The sequence below is a fragment of the Caretta caretta genome, chromosome 2 (genome assembly GCF_965140235.1).
Source record: "Caretta caretta isolate rCarCar2 chromosome 2, rCarCar1.hap1, whole genome shotgun sequence".
In the NCBI taxonomy this organism is placed as follows: Eukaryota; Metazoa; Chordata; order Testudines; family Cheloniidae; genus Caretta; species Caretta caretta.
The window spans coordinates 195,071,192-195,093,085 of NC_134207.1; the positions used below are offsets into that span (position 1 = coordinate 195,071,192).

The 21,894-nt window shown below is 41.8% G+C and overlaps 1 protein-coding gene across 2 annotated transcripts in view; it reads right to left on the reverse strand.

Annotated features, from left to right (window-relative positions):
• Window positions 1-21,894, reverse strand: part of GPD1L (glycerol-3-phosphate dehydrogenase 1 like) — a 94,193-nt gene that overhangs the window by 38,977 nt on the left and 33,322 nt on the right. Inside the window, exon 1 of one of the 2 annotated variants that reach the window (XM_048838676.2) lies at window positions 501-671. The exons of the other annotated variant lie outside the window; for it this stretch is intronic. Within the exon in view, the coding sequence (XP_048694633.1) occupies window positions 501-553 (53 nt within the window). The 5' untranslated portion in view covers window positions 554-671. Of the gene's footprint in view, window positions 1-500; window positions 672-21,894 lie in introns of those variants that run through there. 2 annotated transcript variants of the gene reach the window in all.

The window sequence follows — 21,894 nt, forward strand, 5'->3', positions numbered from 1 at the left end:
GGGGAGGGCAGAGTATTAGGACAAGTGGTGGTGGTGTCTCCCTCACTAAACTACCTGTTATTTATCCAGCACAGCAAGTGCCTTACAGACACGTCAGAGACATTGGGTCCGATTCTCCCCTGGCTTGCACCTTGCTGCAGACATTTACACCCCCTTTCAGAACGGTGCCACTTCAAACCCACTCTAGTCCGGTACCAGTGCTTCACTGCGTGCAAGCCAGAGAGCATCAGGCCCAGTGGCCTTGCCACAGAGCTTCCTGAGGCGGGGAAACCCTCCACCCCTACAGGGGGAAGGCTGTACGCCCAGGCGTAAAATCCATCCCCACAGGGCAGGCTTGCCGCCCCCGGCAGAGAGCGCAGAGCGGCTCCGGCCGACGCCCTCTCCACGCGTTGGCGAAGGTTTCTCTGCCCCCACAAGAGGCACGGCCGGGGAGGAGGCGAGGGGCACGGCCGTAGGCGCCACAAGCTAGGGCGCGCTGCGCTGCGGGCAGCCGCACTCACCAGTTCCCCGAGCCCACGATGCAGACCCTCAGCGGCGCCGAGACCAGAGCCATGGCGGGCGCCGCCCCGCGAGCCTCGCCGCCGGGTCTCCGCAGGCTGGGGCGGCAGCGGCGAGCGCCTCCCGGCCATGCACCGGAGAGAAAGCCCGGCGCACGCCGCCCGCCCTTCGGGGCTCACACGCTGCCGCTCCCGCGGCTTGCTGGGAGCTGTAGTCCATGCCCCGGCGCGGCTGCAAAGCGGAGTACACTGGCTTCCGAGGGCGCGCTCTGCTTGCGAGCCGGGCGATGGAGGGCGGGGCCGGCAGGATCCAGGATGGTCTCATATACATCCTTTCCCAGAGCAGGACCATGTTCATTCTTGGAGCTGGGGGGGTCAAGAGCATCTTTCCCCCCAAAAAAAACCAGGCAACCAATCAACGTCTCATCTCAGCTGTTGGCCAGGGAGAGCTGGACGGGGTGGGGGGGGGGGGGACTCCCTTTTTCAACCAGGGTGATAAGTTGTCCTGGTGGAGAAAGGCTGCCCTAAGATCAGGGCTGGTTTGGTCATTATGTAGAAACAGGCGTTTTGCCCTCTTTTCAAAGTATTAATATAGTTGGATACTAAGATGAGAGAGGACTAAGGGAGATGTGATAGAGGTCTATAAAACCATGAATGGTGTGGACAAAGTGAATACAGAAATATTATTTACCTTTTCCCAGAATACAAAAAAACAGGAGTCACCCAATTAAATTAGTTGGTAGCAGGTTTAATACAAATAAGAGGAAGTACTTTTTCACACAGCGCACAAATAACTGGGTTCAAAAAAGCATTAGGTAAGTTCATGCAGGATAGGTCCGTCAATGGCTATTAGCCAAGATAGTCGGGAATGTAACCCCATGCTTCCAACCCCAGGAATGTAAACCTCTTGACAGTCAGAAGCTGGGAGGGGAAGACAAGGGTGTATCACTCCAACTGCCCAGTTCTGTACACTCCACCTAAAGTTCGGACACTGGACACTGTTGGAGACATGATACTGGGTTGAATTGACTGTTGGTCTGACTCAATTTAGCAGTTCTGATTTTTATTTTACATTCATATCGTGTTTTTATTTTACATTCATATCGTGCCTTTCATCTCAAAGAATCCCCAGATTCATTACAACATATGGTGCAAGGGCCATCCATTATAGATCCAGATGCAGTACTGGGGCCTATAACTACAACACCAATGAAATGCAGCCATCTCTGGGGCAAGGAGTGGCAAATGTTTATCAAAAAACATTCAACACAACAGTGAAGAAAAAACAGATTAGCCAAGGCCACCTGAGGAAGCCCCTGCTCTTACAGAAAGTGCTATAAGATCTTTTATGTTCAAGAACAGCAGATAATTTTTAGGTCTCATCTGAAAGAAACATAGAATGCCTGGTACCCACTTCATTTCTGTAGCTCAGAAAGCAGAAGGGCTGGGATTTGAACCTGTAATTCCAGGAGGTCTATGCTTGAAAAGCACAAGAGTAATATATAGTTTTGTATGCTGTGCTTAATGTTAATCATATAGAGGGAGAGAGTAATAAACAAAACGACCATTACGTAGTCTTCTGTCTGAAGGATATGAAACCAAATATTTGCTATGTTTAAGTGGTTCAGTGCTCCATTTTTGTTTTGTTTTGTTTTCTGAAGTTGTTCATCCACATTTTTCCCCTAGGTCCTTCCTCTCATTTCACTCATGCTGATGAAAAAGACCTCATGGAATAAATGTCGCAGTATTGGGAAGGACAGAGACAATTTCCATGAAAGCTGATAGAGAGCCTTAAGACCACTCATTAAGTTCCAAGTTAGCTCCTGTGCACAATCCGTGCTTATCTAGCTCAATTTGTGTTAGCTATTCTATATCTAAGATGCTTTGACATCTCAGTGCTTATGAGAAGCTGTCTCTTTGTCAAATCCCCTAATCAAGGATCCAGGGAAAGAAACTAGATCTCAGATTTGAATGAATAGAACCCTGCACCACCAAAAAAATGTGACAATACAAAAAACGTAGGAGGATTAACTATAACAGAGGACTGTTTCATTTAGACATTTATGTCTGTGTTGGCAAAGCAAATAATTAAAGACCAATAAGTAACTATTTGGAAAACTAAGGTTAAGTGAAAGTCACATTTTTCATTGAAAACAATACTACACATAACTATCAATAAACACTATCATGAATACAGCATAAAATTTTCCTCATAATTTTGTTCTTTTGGTGTTCTCTTTCCAAAGTGTGTGTGTTCAGTGCAAGATCTTAATCTCTTTTTATGTTTAAATGCCTAATTATGTCACTGGAAGCTATTAAAGTGTTGAAACACCCAAACATGTAGTTTAAATTCTCCAGCTGATTTTTTAAACATTCCTCCTTAACACAGGCCATTGTGCGACAGTGGAAAATGCCAGAGGTGTGTGTCTTCTTTAAGAAGATAATCTCTATAGCTCAGCTATGTGTGCAGATTAGGTAGAAGAGAAGAGGGTTATAGGATGGCCTCTGGGGGATGAAGATGATTATTTAACATTTTTATAAGCCATCACAGACTTGTGCTAGGCACCTTATGGACAGATATGAAGAGAAAGTCCCTGTCTGAAGAGTTTGCACACCAAACAAAAAGAGAGAGGAAGGGATGAGTTAACTGAACACAGGAGTAAGCATCGGTCTGGTTAGTTTCACAATTTTTGTCTGATTTTTGTTTTTAATAGTTCCATTCCTGCAAGAGGTCAGGAAGCTCTTGGAGAGCAGGGACACAGTAAGGGTAGCAAGGGCCAAGAGCTGCAAACAGTTTTGAGACCGTGTCTACACTAGAGAGCTTACAGCGGCACAGCTGTACCGATGCAGCTGTGCCACTGAAAGATATTCTGTGTAGCTGTTCTCTGCTGAGGGGAGAGAGCTCTCATGTTGACATAATTAAACCACCCCCAAAGAACAGCAGTAGCTATGTCGGTGGGAGAGCACTTTCTGCTGACATAGCGCTGTCCACATTGGCACTTGTCAGTGTAACTTATATCTCTCAGAGGTGTGTTTTTGTCACACTCCTGAGTGACATAAATTATACCGACAAAAGTGCTAGTGTAGACATAGAGCCTGACACTTTCTCCCAGCCCAGGCTCACCAACTCCCTCCCTCAACCACCCATTGCCTCCACCTCTCTCACATAATCTACTGTCCCACCTACAGATGCTCCGTGTTCCTACATTCTCTCATTCTATAATCCCTTCACTCATTTATGTATTCAAATGCTTTCTCTATATTCACCTCTTCATCCCCACTCTTGTCCCAATCCCCCTCTCTCCCTTTGGATGACTATCCATTCTGTGTTTTAAGAGATTACTAGAATTTAGTGCCTAATGTTCCATAACTCACACCCATTAAGGAGCTATTGAGAAGAAATTTATTGTCATTCACTGTGATACAAATCAGAATTCTGTACCATGAATGAACATTGTGAGGTGGTGTCTTCTAAAAAATAAGCTTCTCCTCTTGAGCATCCTCTCAGCAGCACCATACAGGTATAGGACAAGACAAGCATGTGTCTAGCAATGCATACCCTGTCCTGATCCTGGAATCCATGTGGCAACTTGGCCTCCCTTTGATCCAAGTTTCAAGGTTTCCTGTGCCTCCTCCCAGCGCAGATCTGTCCACCTCTAGCTAGAGAGGTCTTTTAAAGAAGAAATGTTAGAAGTGTAATTGAGCTTAAAGAAGAGTAGGCATTATTTACTTAGACCATGTCTACACACTGGAGCCTATACCAAAATAGCTAGACACAACCTACACCTGCTGAAGTGAAGAAACAAACTGACAGAGCCAGAAGAGTATCCAGAAGTCACCTACTACAGGACAGGCCCAACAAAGAAAGTAACAGAATGCCACTAGTCGTCACTTTCAGCCCCCAACTAAAACCTCTCCAGTGCATCATCAAGGATCTACAACCTATCCCGAAGGATGACCCATCACTCTCACAGATCTTGGGAGACAGGCCAGTCCTTGCTTACAGAGAGCCCCACAACCTGAAGCAAATACTCACCAGCAACCACACAACAAAAACACTAACCCAGGAACCTATCTTTGCAACAAAGCCCGTTGCCAACTCTGTCCACATATCTATTCAAGGGACACCATCATAGGACCTAATCACATCAGCCACACTATCAGAGGCTCGTTCACCTGCACATCTACCAATGTGATATATGCCATCATGTGCCAGCAATGCCCCTCTGCCATGTACACTGGCCAAACCGGACAGTCTCTACGCAAAAGAATAAATCAAACGTCAAGAATTTTAACATTCAAAAACCAGTCGGAGAACACTTCAACCTTCCTGGACACTCAATTACAGACCTAAAAGTCGCAATTATTCAACAAAAAAACTTCAAAAACAGACTTCAATGAGAAACAACAGAACTGGAATTAATCTGCAAACTGGACTCCATCAAATTAGGCTTGAATAAAGACTGGGAGTGGATGAGTCATTACATTAACTAAAAACTATTTCCCTATGCTAATTTTCCCCCTACTGTTACTCACACCTTCTTGTCACTTGTTGAAATGGGCCATCCTGATTATCATTACAAAAGTTTTTTTTTCCCTGCTGATAATAGCCCACCTTAATTGATCGGTCTGTTAAGAGTTGGTATAGCAACCCCCATTTTTTCATGTTCTCTGTATATCTATACATCTTCCTACTGTATTTTCCACTGCATGCATCTGATGAAGTGGGCTTTAGCCTAAGGTGCCACAAGTCCTCCTTGTTCTTTTTGTTGACAGAAGCATTCTTCCTTGTTGTGTCTACTCTAGCATAGCTAGATCAGTGGAGGGTGGAATTTTCATGTCCTTGAGCAATGAAGCTATGTTGACCCAAATTTTAAGTCTAGATGGTCTAGATAATACTTAATCCTGCCATGAGTGCAGGGGACTGGACTAGATGACCTCTCGAGGTCCCTTGCAGTCCTATGATTCTATGAAGTCTAGACCAGGCCTTAGTATCTGTAGCCATTTTTCTGCAGAACAAAGACTACATGCAATTCTGGCTAAAGATTTTAATCAAACCAGACGTGGATCCTGAGATAGCCTTTCCTCTAGGATGCTGACTACATTAAGTTTCCTACTGAAGATATTAATGAAACTAGACTTGGAACCTTCCTGAGATAAACTGTAATGTACTAGCTAGTGTGTATGTGTATCACTGCTCTAGCTGGACAGAACGAATGCCAATCCCAGGTATGTGTCATTAACCCAAATATTATTACAGTTAGGGAGATTCTCCTTTAATTCAAGTGATAGTACCCTGTGCTTCAGGGATAGAAGAAACCTAACTTTCAATCTTCATTTATTAATATGAAATCATGAATGGACAAAAAATATATTACCTCAGGCACCTTGTCACTTTAATATCCTGGGACCAACACTGTAGAAATTAAATTGAATCAGGTACACCAATGCATGTATTTGGAATGCAAAGTGCAGGGATCAGAGACTATCTGCTGGTTTAGTTTAAGAAAAATAAATTCATTTAATCATGCATGCGCTGGTGTACAGTTAATATAGCATGTCCAAGAAGAATAAGAAATAGTGGGAGAAAGGGCTCTCTGCTTTAAGATGGAAATGTATAGTTGGAATATGTGGCCTTTTCAGCTCAGCTAAGCTGCAGCTCGGGATGGTTTGCTGAAACACAGCTTTAAGCATTGAAGTCACACGTGTATAAAGTAGGGTTGTCAATTAATCACCATTAACTCATGATTAACATAAAAAAATCATGATTAAAAAATTAATCATGATTAATCACACAGTTAAACAATGGGATACCAATTAAAATTTATTATTTTGGATGCTTTTCTACATTTTCAAATATATCAATTTCAGTTACAACACAGAATACAAAATGAACAGTGCTCACTTTATATTCTTTTTTATTACAAATATTTGCACTGTAAAAATGATAAACAAAATAAATAGTATTTTTCAATTCACCTCATACAAGTAGTGTAGTGCAATTTCTTTATCATGAAAGTGCAACTTACAAATGTAGGGATTTTTTTTTGTTATATAACTGCACTCAAAAACAGAACATAGGCGTCAAGTTTCTGATCTGTTGGAGGGTGCTCCCACCCAGTTCTGCACAGACCCTGCCCCACTCTACCCTTTCCCCCAATGCCCCACCCCCACCCTGCTTCTTCCCACCCCCACCCAGTTCCGCCTCCTCCCCCGAGCGTGCTGCGCCCTCACTCCTCTCCCTCCCCCCCCAGCGCCTCCTGACGCTGGGAAATAGCTGATTTTCGGCAGGCGGTAGGCGCTGGGAGGGAGAGGGAAACGCTGATTGGTGGGGCCCACCAGCAGGCAAGAGGCACTGTGGGGAGGGAGAGGCACTGATAGGAGGGCTGGCGGTGGGTGCTAAGCATGCACCATTTTTTCCCCTGTGGGTGCTCTAGCCCCGGAGCACCCACAGAGTCGGCGCCTATGCAAAAGAATGTAAAACTTTAGAGCCTACAAGTCCATGAAGTGCTACTTCTTGTTCAGGCAATCGCTAAGAAAAATAAGTTTGTTTACATTTACGGGAGATAATTCTGCCCACTTCTTAATTACAATGTCACCTGAAAGTGGGAACAGGCGTTTGCATGGCACTGTTGTAGTTGGTGTCGCAAGGTATTTACGTGCCAGATGTGCTAAAGATTCATATGCCCCTTCATGCTTTGGCCATCATTCCAAAGGATATGCTTCCATGCTGATGATGCTCATTAAAACATGATGTGTTAATTAAGTTTGTGACTGAACTCCTTGGGGAAGAACTGTATGTCTCCTGCTCCTGCACTGTTTTACTTGCATGCTGCCATATATTTCATGTTACAGCAGTCTCAGATGATGACCCAGCACATGTTGTTTGTTTTAAGAACATTTTCACTGCAAAATTTGACAAAATGCAAAGAAGATACCAATGTGAAATTTCTAAAGATAGCTACAGCACTCGACCCAAGTTTTAAGAATCTGAAGTGCCTTCCAAAATCAGAGAGGCATGAAGCATGCTTTCAGAAATCTTAAAGAGCAACACTGATGTGGTAACTACAGCACCCGAACCACCAAAAAAGAAAATCAACCTTCTGCTGGTGGCATCTGACTCAGATGCTGAAAATGAACATGCATCGGTCTGCACTGCTTTGGATCATTATCGAGCAGAACCCGTCATCAGCATGGACACATGTCTTCTGGAATGGTGGTTGAAGCATCAAGGGACATATGAATTATCTTCTGCAAATGTAAACGAACTTGTTTGTCTGAGTGATTGGCTGAACAAGAAGTAGGACTGATTGGACTTGTAGGCTAAAGTTTTACATTGTTTTATTTTTGAATGCAAGGTTTTTTTGTACATAATTCTACATTTGTAAGTTCAACTTTCATGATAAAGTGATTGCACTACAGTACTTGTATTGGGTGGATTGAAAAATACTATTTCTTTTGTTTTTTACAATGCAAATATTTATAATAAAAATAAAGTGAGCACTGTATACTTTGTATTCTGTGTTGTAATTGAAATCAATGTATTTGAAAATGTAGAAAACACCCAAAAATATTTAAATAAATGGTATTCTATTAACAACGGTGTGATTATTTTTTTAATCACCCAATTAATCGCAATTAATTTTGAATCGCTTGACAGCCCTAGTATAAAGTTCATTTTCTGCACAGTGAAAATACAACTTTGTGATTGAAACACTGACCCACATTCTTCTCATAGTTATATGGATCATGCAACCATCTTGAACCCACATAGCCAAGAGCAGGATTAGACCGAATGATACCTTTTCTAAATTGCTGATCTTTGTATTAAGATACTGATCCTGCTAACTTATCATTTGAGCAGTCCCAGGGACTATTCACATGAGCAGAGTTGTGCAGGATCATGGGATAAGGCCTTAAAAAGTTGTAAACAACAGAAGAATCATTTAACAACCCCCTGTGACTCTGCACCACAAATTCTTCATAGAAATATTGTTGTGATATGTATATGGCATAATTAAGATATGTTTTATACAAGATGGGTCATGTGAGGTGTCAAGACTCCTTCCCCACTCTGAACTCTAGGGTACAGATGTGGGGACCTGCATGAAAACCCCCCTAAGCTTATTTTTACCAGCTTAGGTTAAAACTTCCCCAAGGTACAAACTATTTAACTTTTGTCCCTGGACTTTATTGCTACCACCACCAAGCGTCGAACAAATACAACAGGGAAAGAGCCCACTTGGAAACTTCTTTCCCCCCCAAAATCCCCCCAAGCCCTACACCCCCTTTCCTGGGGAAGGCTTGCTAAAAATCCTCACCAATTTGCATAGGTGAACACAGACCCAAACCCTTGGATCTTAAGGACAATGAAAAAGCAATCAGGCTCTTAAAAGAAGGATTTTAATTAAGAAAAAGTAAAAGAATCACCTCTGTAAAATCAGGATGGTAAATGCCTTACAGGGTAATCAGATTCAAAACATAGAAAAGGAGTACTTGTGACACCTTAGAGACTAACCAATTTATTTGAGCATAAGCTTTCGTGAGCTACAGCTTACTTCATCGGATGTATACTGTGGAAACTGCAGAAGATATTATATACACAGAGACCATGAAACAATACCTCCTCCCACCCCACTCTCCTGCTGGTAATAGCTTATCTAAAGTGATCACTCTCCTTACAATGTGTGTGATAATCAAGTTGGGCCATTTCCAGCACAAATGGACTGGCAAGGACTGGCCTGTCTCCCAAGATTTGAGAGAGTGTTGGGTCATCCTTCAGGATAGGTTGTAGATCCTTAATAATGTGTTGGGAGACAGGCCAGTCCTTGCCTACAGACAGCCCCCCAACCTGAAGCAAATACTCACCAACAACCACATACCACACAACAGAACCACTAACCCAGGAACCTATCCTTGCAACAAAGCCCGTTGCCAACTGTGCCCACATATCTATTCAGGGGACACCATCACAGGGCCTAATAACATCAGCCACACTACCAGAGGCTCATTCACCTGCACATCCACCAATGTGATATATGCCATCATGTGCCAGCAATGCCCCTCTGCCATTTACATTGGTCAAACTGGACAATCTCTACGTAAAAGAATAAATGGACACAAATCAGATGTCAAGAATTATAACATTCATAAACCAGTCGGAGAACACTTCAATCTCTCTGGTCACGCAATTACAGACATGAAGGTCGCTATCTTAAAACAAAGAAACTTCAAATCCAGACTCCAGCGAGAAACTGCTGAATTGGAATTCATTTGCAAATTGGATACTATTAATTTAGGCTTAAATAGAGACTGGGAGTGGCTAAGTCATTATGCAAGGTAGCCTATTTCCCCTTGTTTTTTCCTACCCCCCCCAGACGTTCTGGTTAAACTTGGATTTATGCTGGAAATGGCCCACCTTGATTATCATACACATTGTAAGGAGAGTGGTCAGTTTGGATGAGCTATTACCAGCAGGAGAGTGAGTTTGTGTGTGTGGGGGTGTGGGGGGCAGCAGAGGGTGAGAAAACCTGGATTTGTGCTGGAAATGGCCCAACTTGATTATCATACACATTGTAAGGAGAGTGATCACTTTGGATGGGCTATTACCAGCAGGAGAGTGGGGTGGGAGGAGGTATTGTTTCATGGTCTCTGTGTATATAATATCTTCTGCAGTTTCCACAGTATACATCCAATGAAGTGAGCTGTAGCTCACGAAAGCTTATGCTCAAATAAATTGGTTAGTCTCTAAGGTGCCCCAAGTACTCCTTTTCTTTTTGCAAATACAGACTAACACGGCTGTTACTCTGAAACCTGTCAAAACATAGAGAATCCCTCTAGGCTAAACCTTAAGTTACAAAAAGACACAAAAGCAGGAATATACATTCCATTCAGCACAACTTATTTTATCAGCCATTTAAACAAAACAGAATCTAACATATATCTAACTACATTACTTACTGACTTTTTACAGGAGTTCTGACCTGCATTCCTGCTCTGGTCCCGGCAAAAGCAACACAGACAGACAGACAGACAGACAGAACCCTTTGTTTCCCCCTCTCCAGCTTTGAAAGTATCTTGTCTCCTTATTGGTCATTTTGGTCAGGTGCCAGGGAGGTTGTCTTAGCTTCTTAACCCTTTACAGGTGAAAGGGTTTTTCCTCTGGACAGGAGGGATTTAAAGGTGTTTACCCTTCCCTTTATATTTATGACATGAGATGTCATTGGAAAGATTATGATCTACTGAATGTGTTTATCCAAGAGGTATGCATGTATCATTTCTGTATCTGATGTTAGGAATACTGACTATGTAACAATTATGATTGTGTATGTATTTGGGGGAACGCCCACCAGACAGTAGGCAATCAGCCTCAATGTGCCATTAGGAAGAACAATAAGACTTGGAAGATACTAATCTCTCGCCTTCCTGAGAAGCTCCGGGGATGCTGATTTGACACTACAGGGTCAAGTGATCGTGTCACCTGGTACTAGACCCCCATCTTGGGCTCTCAGTGTTTTTCCATTAACAGGAGGGGTGGGAAACAAAAGATTCCAGCCTTATGTAAATTCTATTTAAAGCTGGGAAGTAAGTTACTCAAGACTCTTTTCTAATGCCTCCCTATCCAAGAAGGAAGATTGCTAAAAACATCTGGGCGGAAAGCTAGGGACTGAGATGGGGGTCTAGTCTGTAAGAAGAAATAACAGGAACTCTAAACTACAGAAACTCTGCAACCTGCTTAAAACAAAATTTGGGATGAGCAATTATATTTTGTACCCTGTTTCTTGAGTGTATTATGCTTAGTTTGTGTGTTTTGTTTTATTTGTTCAGTAATCTGCTTTGTTATGTTTGCTATTCCTTATAATCACTTAAAATTTACCTTTTGTAGTTAATAAACTTCTTTCTTGTTTATTTCAAAACTCAGTTTGTACAATTCATATCTCGGGGTGGGGGGTAGGGAGCAAAAACCTGCTCATATCTCTCTCCACAATAAGAGAGAGGGTGAATTTTTATGAGCTTGCACTCTGCAGATCTTTCTACATTATTTTGGGCTTATACCCCAAAGGAGGTGTGCATGTGAGTGCTGGTCATTCTCCTAGCTAAGTCCTCCCACACAAAGCTGATTTCAGTCTGTGTCTGCAGCTAGGTGTGGCCTTACCTGCATGTGTGCACAGGAGACCGCTTGAGAGCCCAGCACAGCAAAACGAGAGCAAGGAAACCCGGGCTGGTGGAAAGGGTGGGCTCTGTGAGACCCCAGCACATCAGGTAGCGCCCCAGGAGTGGGTGGATTAACCCATCACACACACACACACACACCCCACACACAAGGTAGGTGTGTACAAAAGTGCAAATGATTAAAAATTACAAGACTGCTCGGAACTTCAAGAGGAAACCTTTCCAGGGCCCCTTAAAACAAAGGCAAACAACTTCTGTTATTCTGTGGGACTATGTTAAAAAATCAGATAAGATAAAAGAACTGTTTAGCTACAGTACATTAAACAATATGATTTTATATATTGTAAATGACAAGCAAAATTAATATTGCCAATACAATTTCAAGGTTACTAAATGTTAATGTAAAATTAAAAAAAAAAAAGTAACTACAGCACCAACACCCACTAAATAAATTACATAGCATGTAGATTCAGATAGGATGTGTTTGGGTTTTTTTTCATAAATGCAACACCAACTGATGATGGGAGATATTTAAAAGGTTTGGAGTTCAGGTCCAGATAAGCACTCAGATGCTTAAATAATTATCTGAAGTTTATCTGTACTATCAAGATCTTGTGAGATCTTTTTTACAAAGCCCAGTTTCTGCTCTCCCCAAACTAGAGGCTCTTGCTCCACACTGCATACTGTATTTAATCTTGGGGATGAGATGGAGGGATAGCAAGGCCCAGGCCTTCTCAGGCTTGTGTCTTTTTGGGGAGTGGATTGGACAGGTGGCCTGTTCCCTCCATCTGATCTTCTGTAGTGGGATCTGGTCCAACTTCCTCCTGGAAATAGCCCATTCTGATCTTACCTTTTAACAATTTAAGAGGCATTCCAAGGCTATGCTCCTGAAAACATCGAGAGATTGTGAAATCCCAAAGCATGTAAGCTCCAGCTCTTCGTGCATTGAGAATTGGTAATCTTGCTAAACTCTATACAGTATGTATGATCTAACAGGAAAATCAGCATTCAGAATTTTTGTTATCAGCATTTCAATAAAGAATGGAATGCCCTGGAAGAGGCTTTGTATCTGCCATGGCTAGTTTTTGGCTCAGAAGGAAAAGACTTTGTTTATCTCAGGGGTTCTCAAACTGGGTGTCAGGACTCCTCAGGGGATTGCGAAGTTATTACATGGGGGGTTGTGAGCTGTCAACCTCCATCCCAAACCCTGCTTTGCCTCCAGCATTTATAATGGTGTTAAATATATAAAGAAGTGTTTTTAATTTATAAGGGGGGGTTGCACTCAAACTTGCTATGTGAAAGGGGTCACTAGTAAAAATGTTTGAGAACCACTGGTTTATCTTTACTGTAGATTATCAAAGTTCATCAAGGTGTTCCAACTCTCTACTCTATTATTCCACAGCAAAATCCATTTGAGATGAGTGCTTATGCAGACAACCCTCTAGAGCATTGATATGTACAGCAAATTTAGTATCCATAGTTACTGTGGCTGACTGAAGTAAATTTTTTAGGTTAGATTAAAGCTGTATTCTCAACAAGCGCCAGGGAAGAGTGAGAGGCCAAGAGGTGCTGAGACAGCTTTCAAAGATGGCAGGCTGCCAACTGTAGTGCCTGTCTGGTAGGATTTATGTATTTAATAACAAAACTCTCCAAGTTCCTTGGTGTTATTTGTATGGGAATATGGAGATAACCTGTTCACAAGCCACAGTGTGACCTGAGTGGCAAGAACAAAGCAACACTTCTTGGTTAAATTTGCTCTAGTACCTGAGACACAGCATAGCTCTAGCTGGCAGGTATAACAATGAGAAATAACTGCAGGATCAGCTCCTAGGTGCAGTTCTCAACAGAAGCAGATTATGTCAAATATGTGAAACATGACTTTCATTTGAAATAAATAGCACGCTTTGGTGGGGAGGATTCTTTTAAGATGAGAGGGAGCTGCTGTCACTTGAGTATAAGACCTGTTTGATTCTCAGCTGCTCTGGACCCACAAAAAATTGATAACCTATGAGATGGGGACTTTGCTGACTGACAATGTCCATTTTAGCTTCTGGCCCAGCTGAAGTCAATGGGATTAGAACAGGGAGATATTTGAGGTTTAGACAACGGTGACATTGAAATCAAGCTTTCAGTAAACTCTGTAAATACCTAGGACATGAGAACTGACAACAAGATGAAACAAGTCTCCCATAAAGACAATTATAACACAGAAGTCTTCAGTTTGAGGACTGGACCAATACAATCTATGAATGAATCTCGTTGATTGTATATAATTTTCTGCACTATTGTAAAATTTATGGTATCTTTCAGAGGAAATAAAGTATGATGGAGTCTGTTAAAGATAGATTTTCCTATTCACTATGCCTAGAGATCACATTCTAGCTTTAATTTCTTTCCCGGTACACTGTCCACCTCTGCCCAGTGCCTGGTATTTAGGGAAGGCAGACCTCTCTTGTATTAATTTGCATGGAATAAATGGGCGTGAAGAGTCAAGTGTGCTAATATGACCCTGTCACTGACCATCATTAAACAGTGTTGAACAAGGTTTGGGGTTTGATATACAGAGACCTCAGCCTGCTTAGTACCCTGGCAAACATCAATAAACATTGTTTTAACATTTTATTAAAGATACAGAAAAAGAGTTAAAGTGTAAAATATTAAGTAAGGCTTTCATTTAACCGCATTCCTTGTTCCCTTTCCTTTTAGCTGGAGAGGATCTTTAGAAAGAAAAGAAAAACCTTGTTTGACCATTCTTTAAATCAGTGGTAATCTTTTGCAGTCCACTGGACCCCTACAAAATTTCAAATGGGGGTGGACCACAGGTTGAGAACCACTGTTTTAGACGGTATCAGAGATGGTAATTTGAGGAAAAGAAAAGAAGTGAGTTGAGGTGAACTGAAGCTGCCATTGTTGATATTGTTAAAGTCAAACCCATTTCCTAAAAAATAAAACAAAAACACACAAAAGGGGAAAGAGAAGAACAGCAAAGATAGAAAATGCAGCTTCTGTCACTGATGTTAACTCTCACTTGCAACCTTACTGCTGGAAAAACACAGGCCCAGCCCATGATCTTATCAGCCACTCTGAGATCTGACAAACTAGTATCATCACCAGACTGTCAAGAGCATTGCTTTTATCTGCATCTCTGGTCACAAGCTTACTGCCGCATTATAAAATATGCAGTCTTGGCTGACCGAGCCAGATTCTTATTAGACAGATGGTAAAAAGAAAAGGGTAAGAGAGAGAGAGCAGAAATAAGGTGAAGAAGGAAAAGAAGACACTAAAGAACAGGTAACAAAGTCTCATATCCTGATGGTATTCAAGATTCAGCCAGAGCTGGTGGAAGTGGCGAAGTCATCTGAGTCTCACTCTCTGCCCCAGGCTGGTGAGAACATTTCTCAGGATCACAACAAAGGCGGCACAATGGTCTTCTGGTGGATCCTGGGGTCCCATAGAATCATAGAATATAAGGGTTGGAAGGGACCCCAGAAGGTCATCTAGTCCAACCCCCTGCTCGAAGCAGGACCAATTCCCAGTTAAATCATCCCCAGAGGGTGGGAGTGGCAGCCAGGATGTTCACCTCTTCCCCTTCTTTCTGTCAGCCTGTGTCATGGTAGCCTCTGCTAATTTTCACCCCACAAAGTCTTTCTGAGGACCCCAAAAGGAAGAGATGAGTGGAGTAGCCCATCACCTCATTATTTTATCTATCAGTAAGGCCTAATTTCCAATACACTAGTTTTGGTTAATTGATTTCTAGTCCTACACTTCTCTTGTTTACCAGGCATGATCTTAGCACAGTCCTTGAATGATATCTAAGCCTTTTTGTTTGGACTAATTCTGTCTCTGTTTTGTACCTTTTTCCCATTAGCATCTGTTATTATAGGTTACTGTGACATTTTATAAACTTTCACTCACTTTTCACAGTTGAACTCACAATGAGGATAAACTTGTAGGCCCAATTATTACAACACCTCTCTATGTTGTTTATAATGTCTGCTAATCCATCCTAAGGAAACTGAGCCTGATAATGTGTCTCATGACTTTATGTTCAAACATGTAAGATTGAAACTGTTTAAAGTACTTGGCTTAGAGGTACTGAAATGTATGTGATGCAGAATACATGCCTTACCAATTCAAAATTAATCACAGAAAATCCAATTATAAGCATTTTGAAGAGTCTGAGCTTTTCAAGTTACATTTAAATTGATAACCAACATTACACTAATTAACTACCACAATGACTGACATTAAGTCAGCACATTCTCTTAAAACCCTTGGGATTTTATAAGATATTGAATTAACTGAAACAATATCATTTAGCATTTTCTTCAGGAGGGAAAAGCTAAAGTATATTGCTTCTTCAGGATAGCCTTCTGGGGGAAAATAGGTGTTCCGTTTTAATATAGGCTATGGAAAAAAACAGATGTAACCAGCTGTTTCTCCAACAAGTCTACAGGTAGAGTTCTGGTTATGCCTGCTTTGTTCCTCCAAATTCTTTACAAATGCAGAAAATCTTTCTAATGGTTTTCTTCTCTGTGGAAATCAACTCTGTTTAAATATTGTGTCTGATTCATTGCTAGTCAAAACTTTTTAATGAATTAGAAATGTTTTAACTGAGTCATAGGGCAAGAATCGGGAAGGTTGGGTATGGTGTTGCACTATAACCTTCAGTGGTACTTTGAGAGGCTGTGGAGGTTTGGGAGCTGAAGAAGTAGTTTTTCTCCTTTATCCTTCCTCATTTCCTTAGCCACAAATTTATCGACGGGCTCACTTTGTGATGTTGTTCTGTTACCTGCACACATTAGGGCACCCCACCTTTTCCCAAGCCGTAGGGCTCCAGGCGTAACCCAGTTAATTTAGGCACCCCCACCTTTTCCCAATTTGTAGGGCTCCAGGCAAAAAGCACCTACCTTTACCCAATCTGTAGGGTTTAGGGCTACCCATACCCAATTCGTAGGGTGTAACTAACTTGGTCAATTTAAGTACCCACACCCTTTCCCAATATGTAGAGTTCTGGGTGTATACTACTTTTGCAGGACCTTTTTACCAGTGAAAGAGCCTTACACAGTAATATACTACATAACCTTTATTTATTAACAATCACCAAAAACAGACTGCACACGCTACACATACAGTGCTCACCACTCCCAATAAGACAGATGAACTTTTCTTGATGGCCAGTAAGAATCAGGTCCTTCTGGGGGACTCCAGTTTCTGCATGGTGTCATTGGCAGAGTGTTAAGGTCTGGCAGCTCTGATCTTTGGGGCTGTGTCCTGGAGTTAGTTCCCAAACAACTTCCTTTTGGACACAGTTTATATAGTGAAATTTGAGTTCTTTTAGCTATACCTTAACCAATCATTATACTAAAATTTTACCAACCAATCCTAACATCGTGTTCTCATCATGTGTCAGTATAATAATGCCTGCATCTGTAATTTTCACTGCATGCATCTGAAGAAGCAGGTTTTTTACCCATGAAAGCTTATGCCCAAATAAATTTGTTAGTCTTTAAGATGCCACCGGACTCCTCATTGTTATAGTATAACAAAATTCTTTAACCAATCCTACCCCAACACCTTAATTAATTTACACCTAGCAAAATTAATTATGTAACAGACAGAAACAATTAAAGAACCAGACAGAGACTATACAGATAAACAATAGGGAAGTGGAGACCATTGTGATGTTGCACCCCACACTGCTTTATGTAAATAAGATTATGAATGTAAATATGACATAACTGGAATATGTTTTATGTTACATATGCCATGTAACATATCTCTGCAAAGGTTATGATCTACTGAATCTATCCATCCTATTCGTATGCATGTATCATTTTTGTATTCAAAGTTATGAATATTGGCTTTATAGTTGTTTGATTTTAAGTAGCCTTAGTAAGGCATTTGGTCAGCTTCTTTAGAAAAGAATTTGCAAGTTAAATGCCCAATCAAGAAACACTTAACGGACAATGGATCTTGGAAGACTACAATCCACATGAGAAGTCTACCTGAGGACGTTCAAGGTAGTATGTAAACAATGACTGCCACTTGTAAGGAACCGAGTCATGCATGGACATGTGACTCCAAAACTCCATCTTGTAGCTGGGATTCTACATGGAGAGGGAGGGGTGTCCACCCACAAGAGGAAGTCTATTTAAGCCCCTGGAAACCCCTCCATTTTGACTTCAGCTGGCTCAAGAGATAGCTGCTCCACCCCCAAAGGATACCTGAAAGAAACTGGAATAAAGGACAGTAACCACAGGGGTGTGAATGATTGCTGAACCCAGACTAGAAGGAGGCTAGTCTGTAAAAGAAGCTTACTGGAACATCGCTGAGGGTGAGATTTCATCTGTAATTACTTTCTTACTGTAGTAGGTTTAGACTTGCATGTTTTGTTTTATTTTGCTTGGTAATTCACTTTGTTCTGTCTGTTGTTACTTGGAACCACTTAAATCCTACTTTTTGTATTTAGTAAAATCACTTTTTACTTAATTAACCCAGAGTACGTATTAATAAAGGGCAGGGGAGGCAGCAAACATCTGTGCATATCTCTCTATCAGTGTTATAGATGGCGAACAATTTATGAGTTTACCCTGTATAAGCTTTATACAGGGTAAAACAGATTTTTTTGGGGTTTGGACCCCATTGGGAACTGGGCATCTGACTGTTAGAGACAGGAACACTTCTTAAGCTGTTGGGGGACGTGGTTCAGACCTCGGTCTGGGTTTGTAACAGGCTAGCGTGTCTGGCTCAAACTGGCAAGGTTCTGGAGTCCCAAGCTAGCAGGGAAAACGGGTTAGAAGTAGTCTCAACACATCAGTTGGCAGTTCCCAAGTGGGTTTCTGTGATCCAACCCTTCATAACCATAATGACAAAACAATAAAGAAATGAGGATTTCACAACCACAACTAATAAGTGATTTCTTGCTAGACAGGATGCTATTAAATTAAGTTTTCTTTAGCCATCTTAAGATCTGTTTCTTCATTTGGTGATTGTGGGTGTCATTAGGACGGTGTCTCCTTCTTAACAGCCTGATGCTACGTTGTTTTAATGTAATTTAAATGGAATGAGAGGATGTCAATTCCTGCTTCTCAGCTAATGGCTGCTGCTTGGCTGCTCTTTTAATCTGGATGCAGAGGAAGGCCTTAGGCTTTAGGTCTTACAATATGGTTGCAGACAAAGGCTTTATCCTTACAGTTCTGTTGTTCATTAATAAAGCATTGACAACTATATATATAATACATTACATTGTAATTGCTTTTAAAGAAGTATGGCATTAACTCAATGTGTTCTAATAATAATATATGTGGTATGTGGTGAATACATGCTATGCAAAGTAAAAGCAGCCTTTAGTGATATGGAACAAGAAAACTTGCCCTCTTTTATCGCCACAAAAAAACTTTAATATGTCATATAACAGAAGTGACACCAGTTGGTGCAGGGCAGGAAAATTAATAAGGATCAAATATGATGAAGTTAAATGTGCAATGCCATACAGTGTGGAAGAAGTTTGTTTTATCTCCTCAAATACTACAATGCAAGGTCTGGAAAGCCCCAGACTTGCATTGCTATTTGCACCTGGGGGACACTTACATGTGATGTCCAGGTGTAATAACTTATGCAGAGTTGCCGGCCTGTGGGATCACAGGGGGGAAACAGTCTCTAAATTGCACAGAATGATTGAGATTCTGGGATGCTGATAAAATAAAAACTGCCTATGCTGGTAATAACAAGTATTGTGTGGCAGCTAAAGCATACTTCTGGTATGGACCCAGGGAATACTTTTTTTAATTGGACCATGTTCTGTTTCACACCTACATTTCCTGTGGTAACAAATGGAAAGATTTTTATATTTTATACCAGTTTTTTATAATGTAATTAAAATACAGGCAAAGTTAAAATTATGGAAGAATGCTTTAAAGGCAGAACAATCTTATAATGAGAAATTACACATTAGTGGACTATATTATAGGTGACCTTGGAACCCCTGGTTCATACTTTAAGCCTAGTACTAATGGTGGATCAAATGATTACAACTACTGTGGTCTTGGGAATATGTTGCTGGGTAGTGAACTTGAAAAAGAAAGCAGAGAAAGGCAGGAATATGATGCAAATGAAACAAATGCTAATATAAGAAGAAAAACAAAAGCAGTGGAATGTAGGCCTGGCTCGATGTGAGTAATTGGACACGGGTGAGGCCTCATTTCTTGGGAGACAGGATTAGGAAGGTAAATGGATCAGCAGGCTAGAAACAGAATGTCTGTACTAGCTAAGATAAGGGGAACACCAGTGGACAAAATAACAATGGAGAAGATAGGCCTGCAACATAAAATGAGGTAAAGAATGAGTCATGCATGGACAATGTGTGCAGTACAGGGATTGGTTCCTACAAACTGACCAAGCCAATCCCAAAATGTGTGATACAATGTATACTAAGTGCAATGTCACTTTTAAATGTATATAAAGGAAGAGATACGCGGTGTAACTTTGGATGTGTGGTATGCGCTATACCCACTCCTTACCCTTGACTCTCATCATCCCAGTGTAGCTTTTCTGTATGCCAAATAAAGGAACCTAAGTGATGAGACTGGAGACCAGGTGAGTTCTTGGGGTATCAAGTAGAAGACATCTCGGGGAACCCCAACTCATGGTTGTTCTGTGACCACTTTCTCCATTTGTGCCAGTTGGATGAAAAGCAGCTGCACAACCATCTCAGAAAGTAACCCCAGTACAGAGGGCCTTCCCTGCCAGGTGCAGGCATGTTCTAGGGTATGGATGATTTAGTTGTGGATTGGTCCTGCTTTGAGCAGGGGGTTGGACTAGATGACCTCCTGAGGTCCCTTCCAACCCTGATATTCTATGATTCTATGTGAGAAGTAAGTATGTCAGGAGTGACAAGGGATTCGGCTGAGGCAGGCCTTTATCCCAGCTGCTGCAAGGTCCATAGAAGCCTGGGGCAGCCCTCAAGGCCACCATAACCAGCTTTGGGCTGGGTGGGGGAAACACTCCCAGCAGTCCCAGGATCAGGAAGGTGCAGGTGGCCTTTCTTCATTTCTGTGCCAGGTTCCGCACTGGCAGAGGGATGAATTCCATCCCTAAGGAGGAAAGGGTGGTAAGCAAACAAGGGTACCTGGGGTGAAGAGGAATTGCTCTTTCTCCAAGGAATAAACAATTGCACTGTATCATTAATGGTAAATGGGGAGTTAAGTGCCTTTTTAATACAGAATAAATAGTTTACTTACCAGGAACTTTGTATTAAGGGCTGTTTAAGGGCCAACCTACCCTGGCAAAAATGTCTGCTAGTGCCTGGCGCACACTTTTAGCCCTGGTGTTGCTTAGAGCTACTGCTTCCGGCCATCGGGTGGCAAAAGCCATGAAAGTCAGTATGTACTGCTTTCCTCTGGGTGTGGGTCTTTTTCAGAAAAGGACCCAGAATATCCACAGTTACTCACTGAAATGGAACTTCAATGATGGGGAGTGGCTGGAGAGGGGCTTTGACCTGGTCTTGGGGTTTTTCCACTTTTTGGCATACCTCACAAGACCAGACATAGGTAGAAACATCCTTGCCCATTCCCCCCAGTGGAATGACTTCCCCAAACAGTCTTTGGTCCTGTTCACTGCTGTTTATTTCTCTCTTCCCATCTCTGCTGAAGCAAACTCTTCTTGGCCCAGGAAGAAAAGTCTTAATCCTAACTCTATTGTTCCCTGAGCTAAGGTGGAGAATTGCCCTGCACAGAGAGATATGAAGGTCAATTTTTTCCTCTTTCAGAGAGACCCAAGGCAAGGTCCCTGCACCACACTTCTAAAAACATCCGTTGAAACACAGCTGTCATATGCTCAGCTAGCTGCACGTTCTGGAAACATTTCTGAATACTAGACAGAAATAAATCCATTCACCTTTCATGTTTTTAACAACTTTTTCTTCCCATGTTTGCTATTCGCTAAAGTTATTGGGCTTAATTTTACACTTGGTTAGATGAGTAGCTCATAGACTCAGACTTTAAGGCCAGAAGGGACCGTCCTGATCCTCTAGTCTGACCTCCTGCACATCGCAGGCCACAGAATCTCACCCACCCATAACCTCTGGCTGAGTTACTTAAGTCCTCAAATCTTGATTTAACGGCTTCAGGTTGCAGAGGATCCACCATTTATTCATTCATACCAGCAAGTGACCATACCCTACGCTGCAGAAGAAGGGAAAAAAAAGTGTCTCTGCCAATCTGAT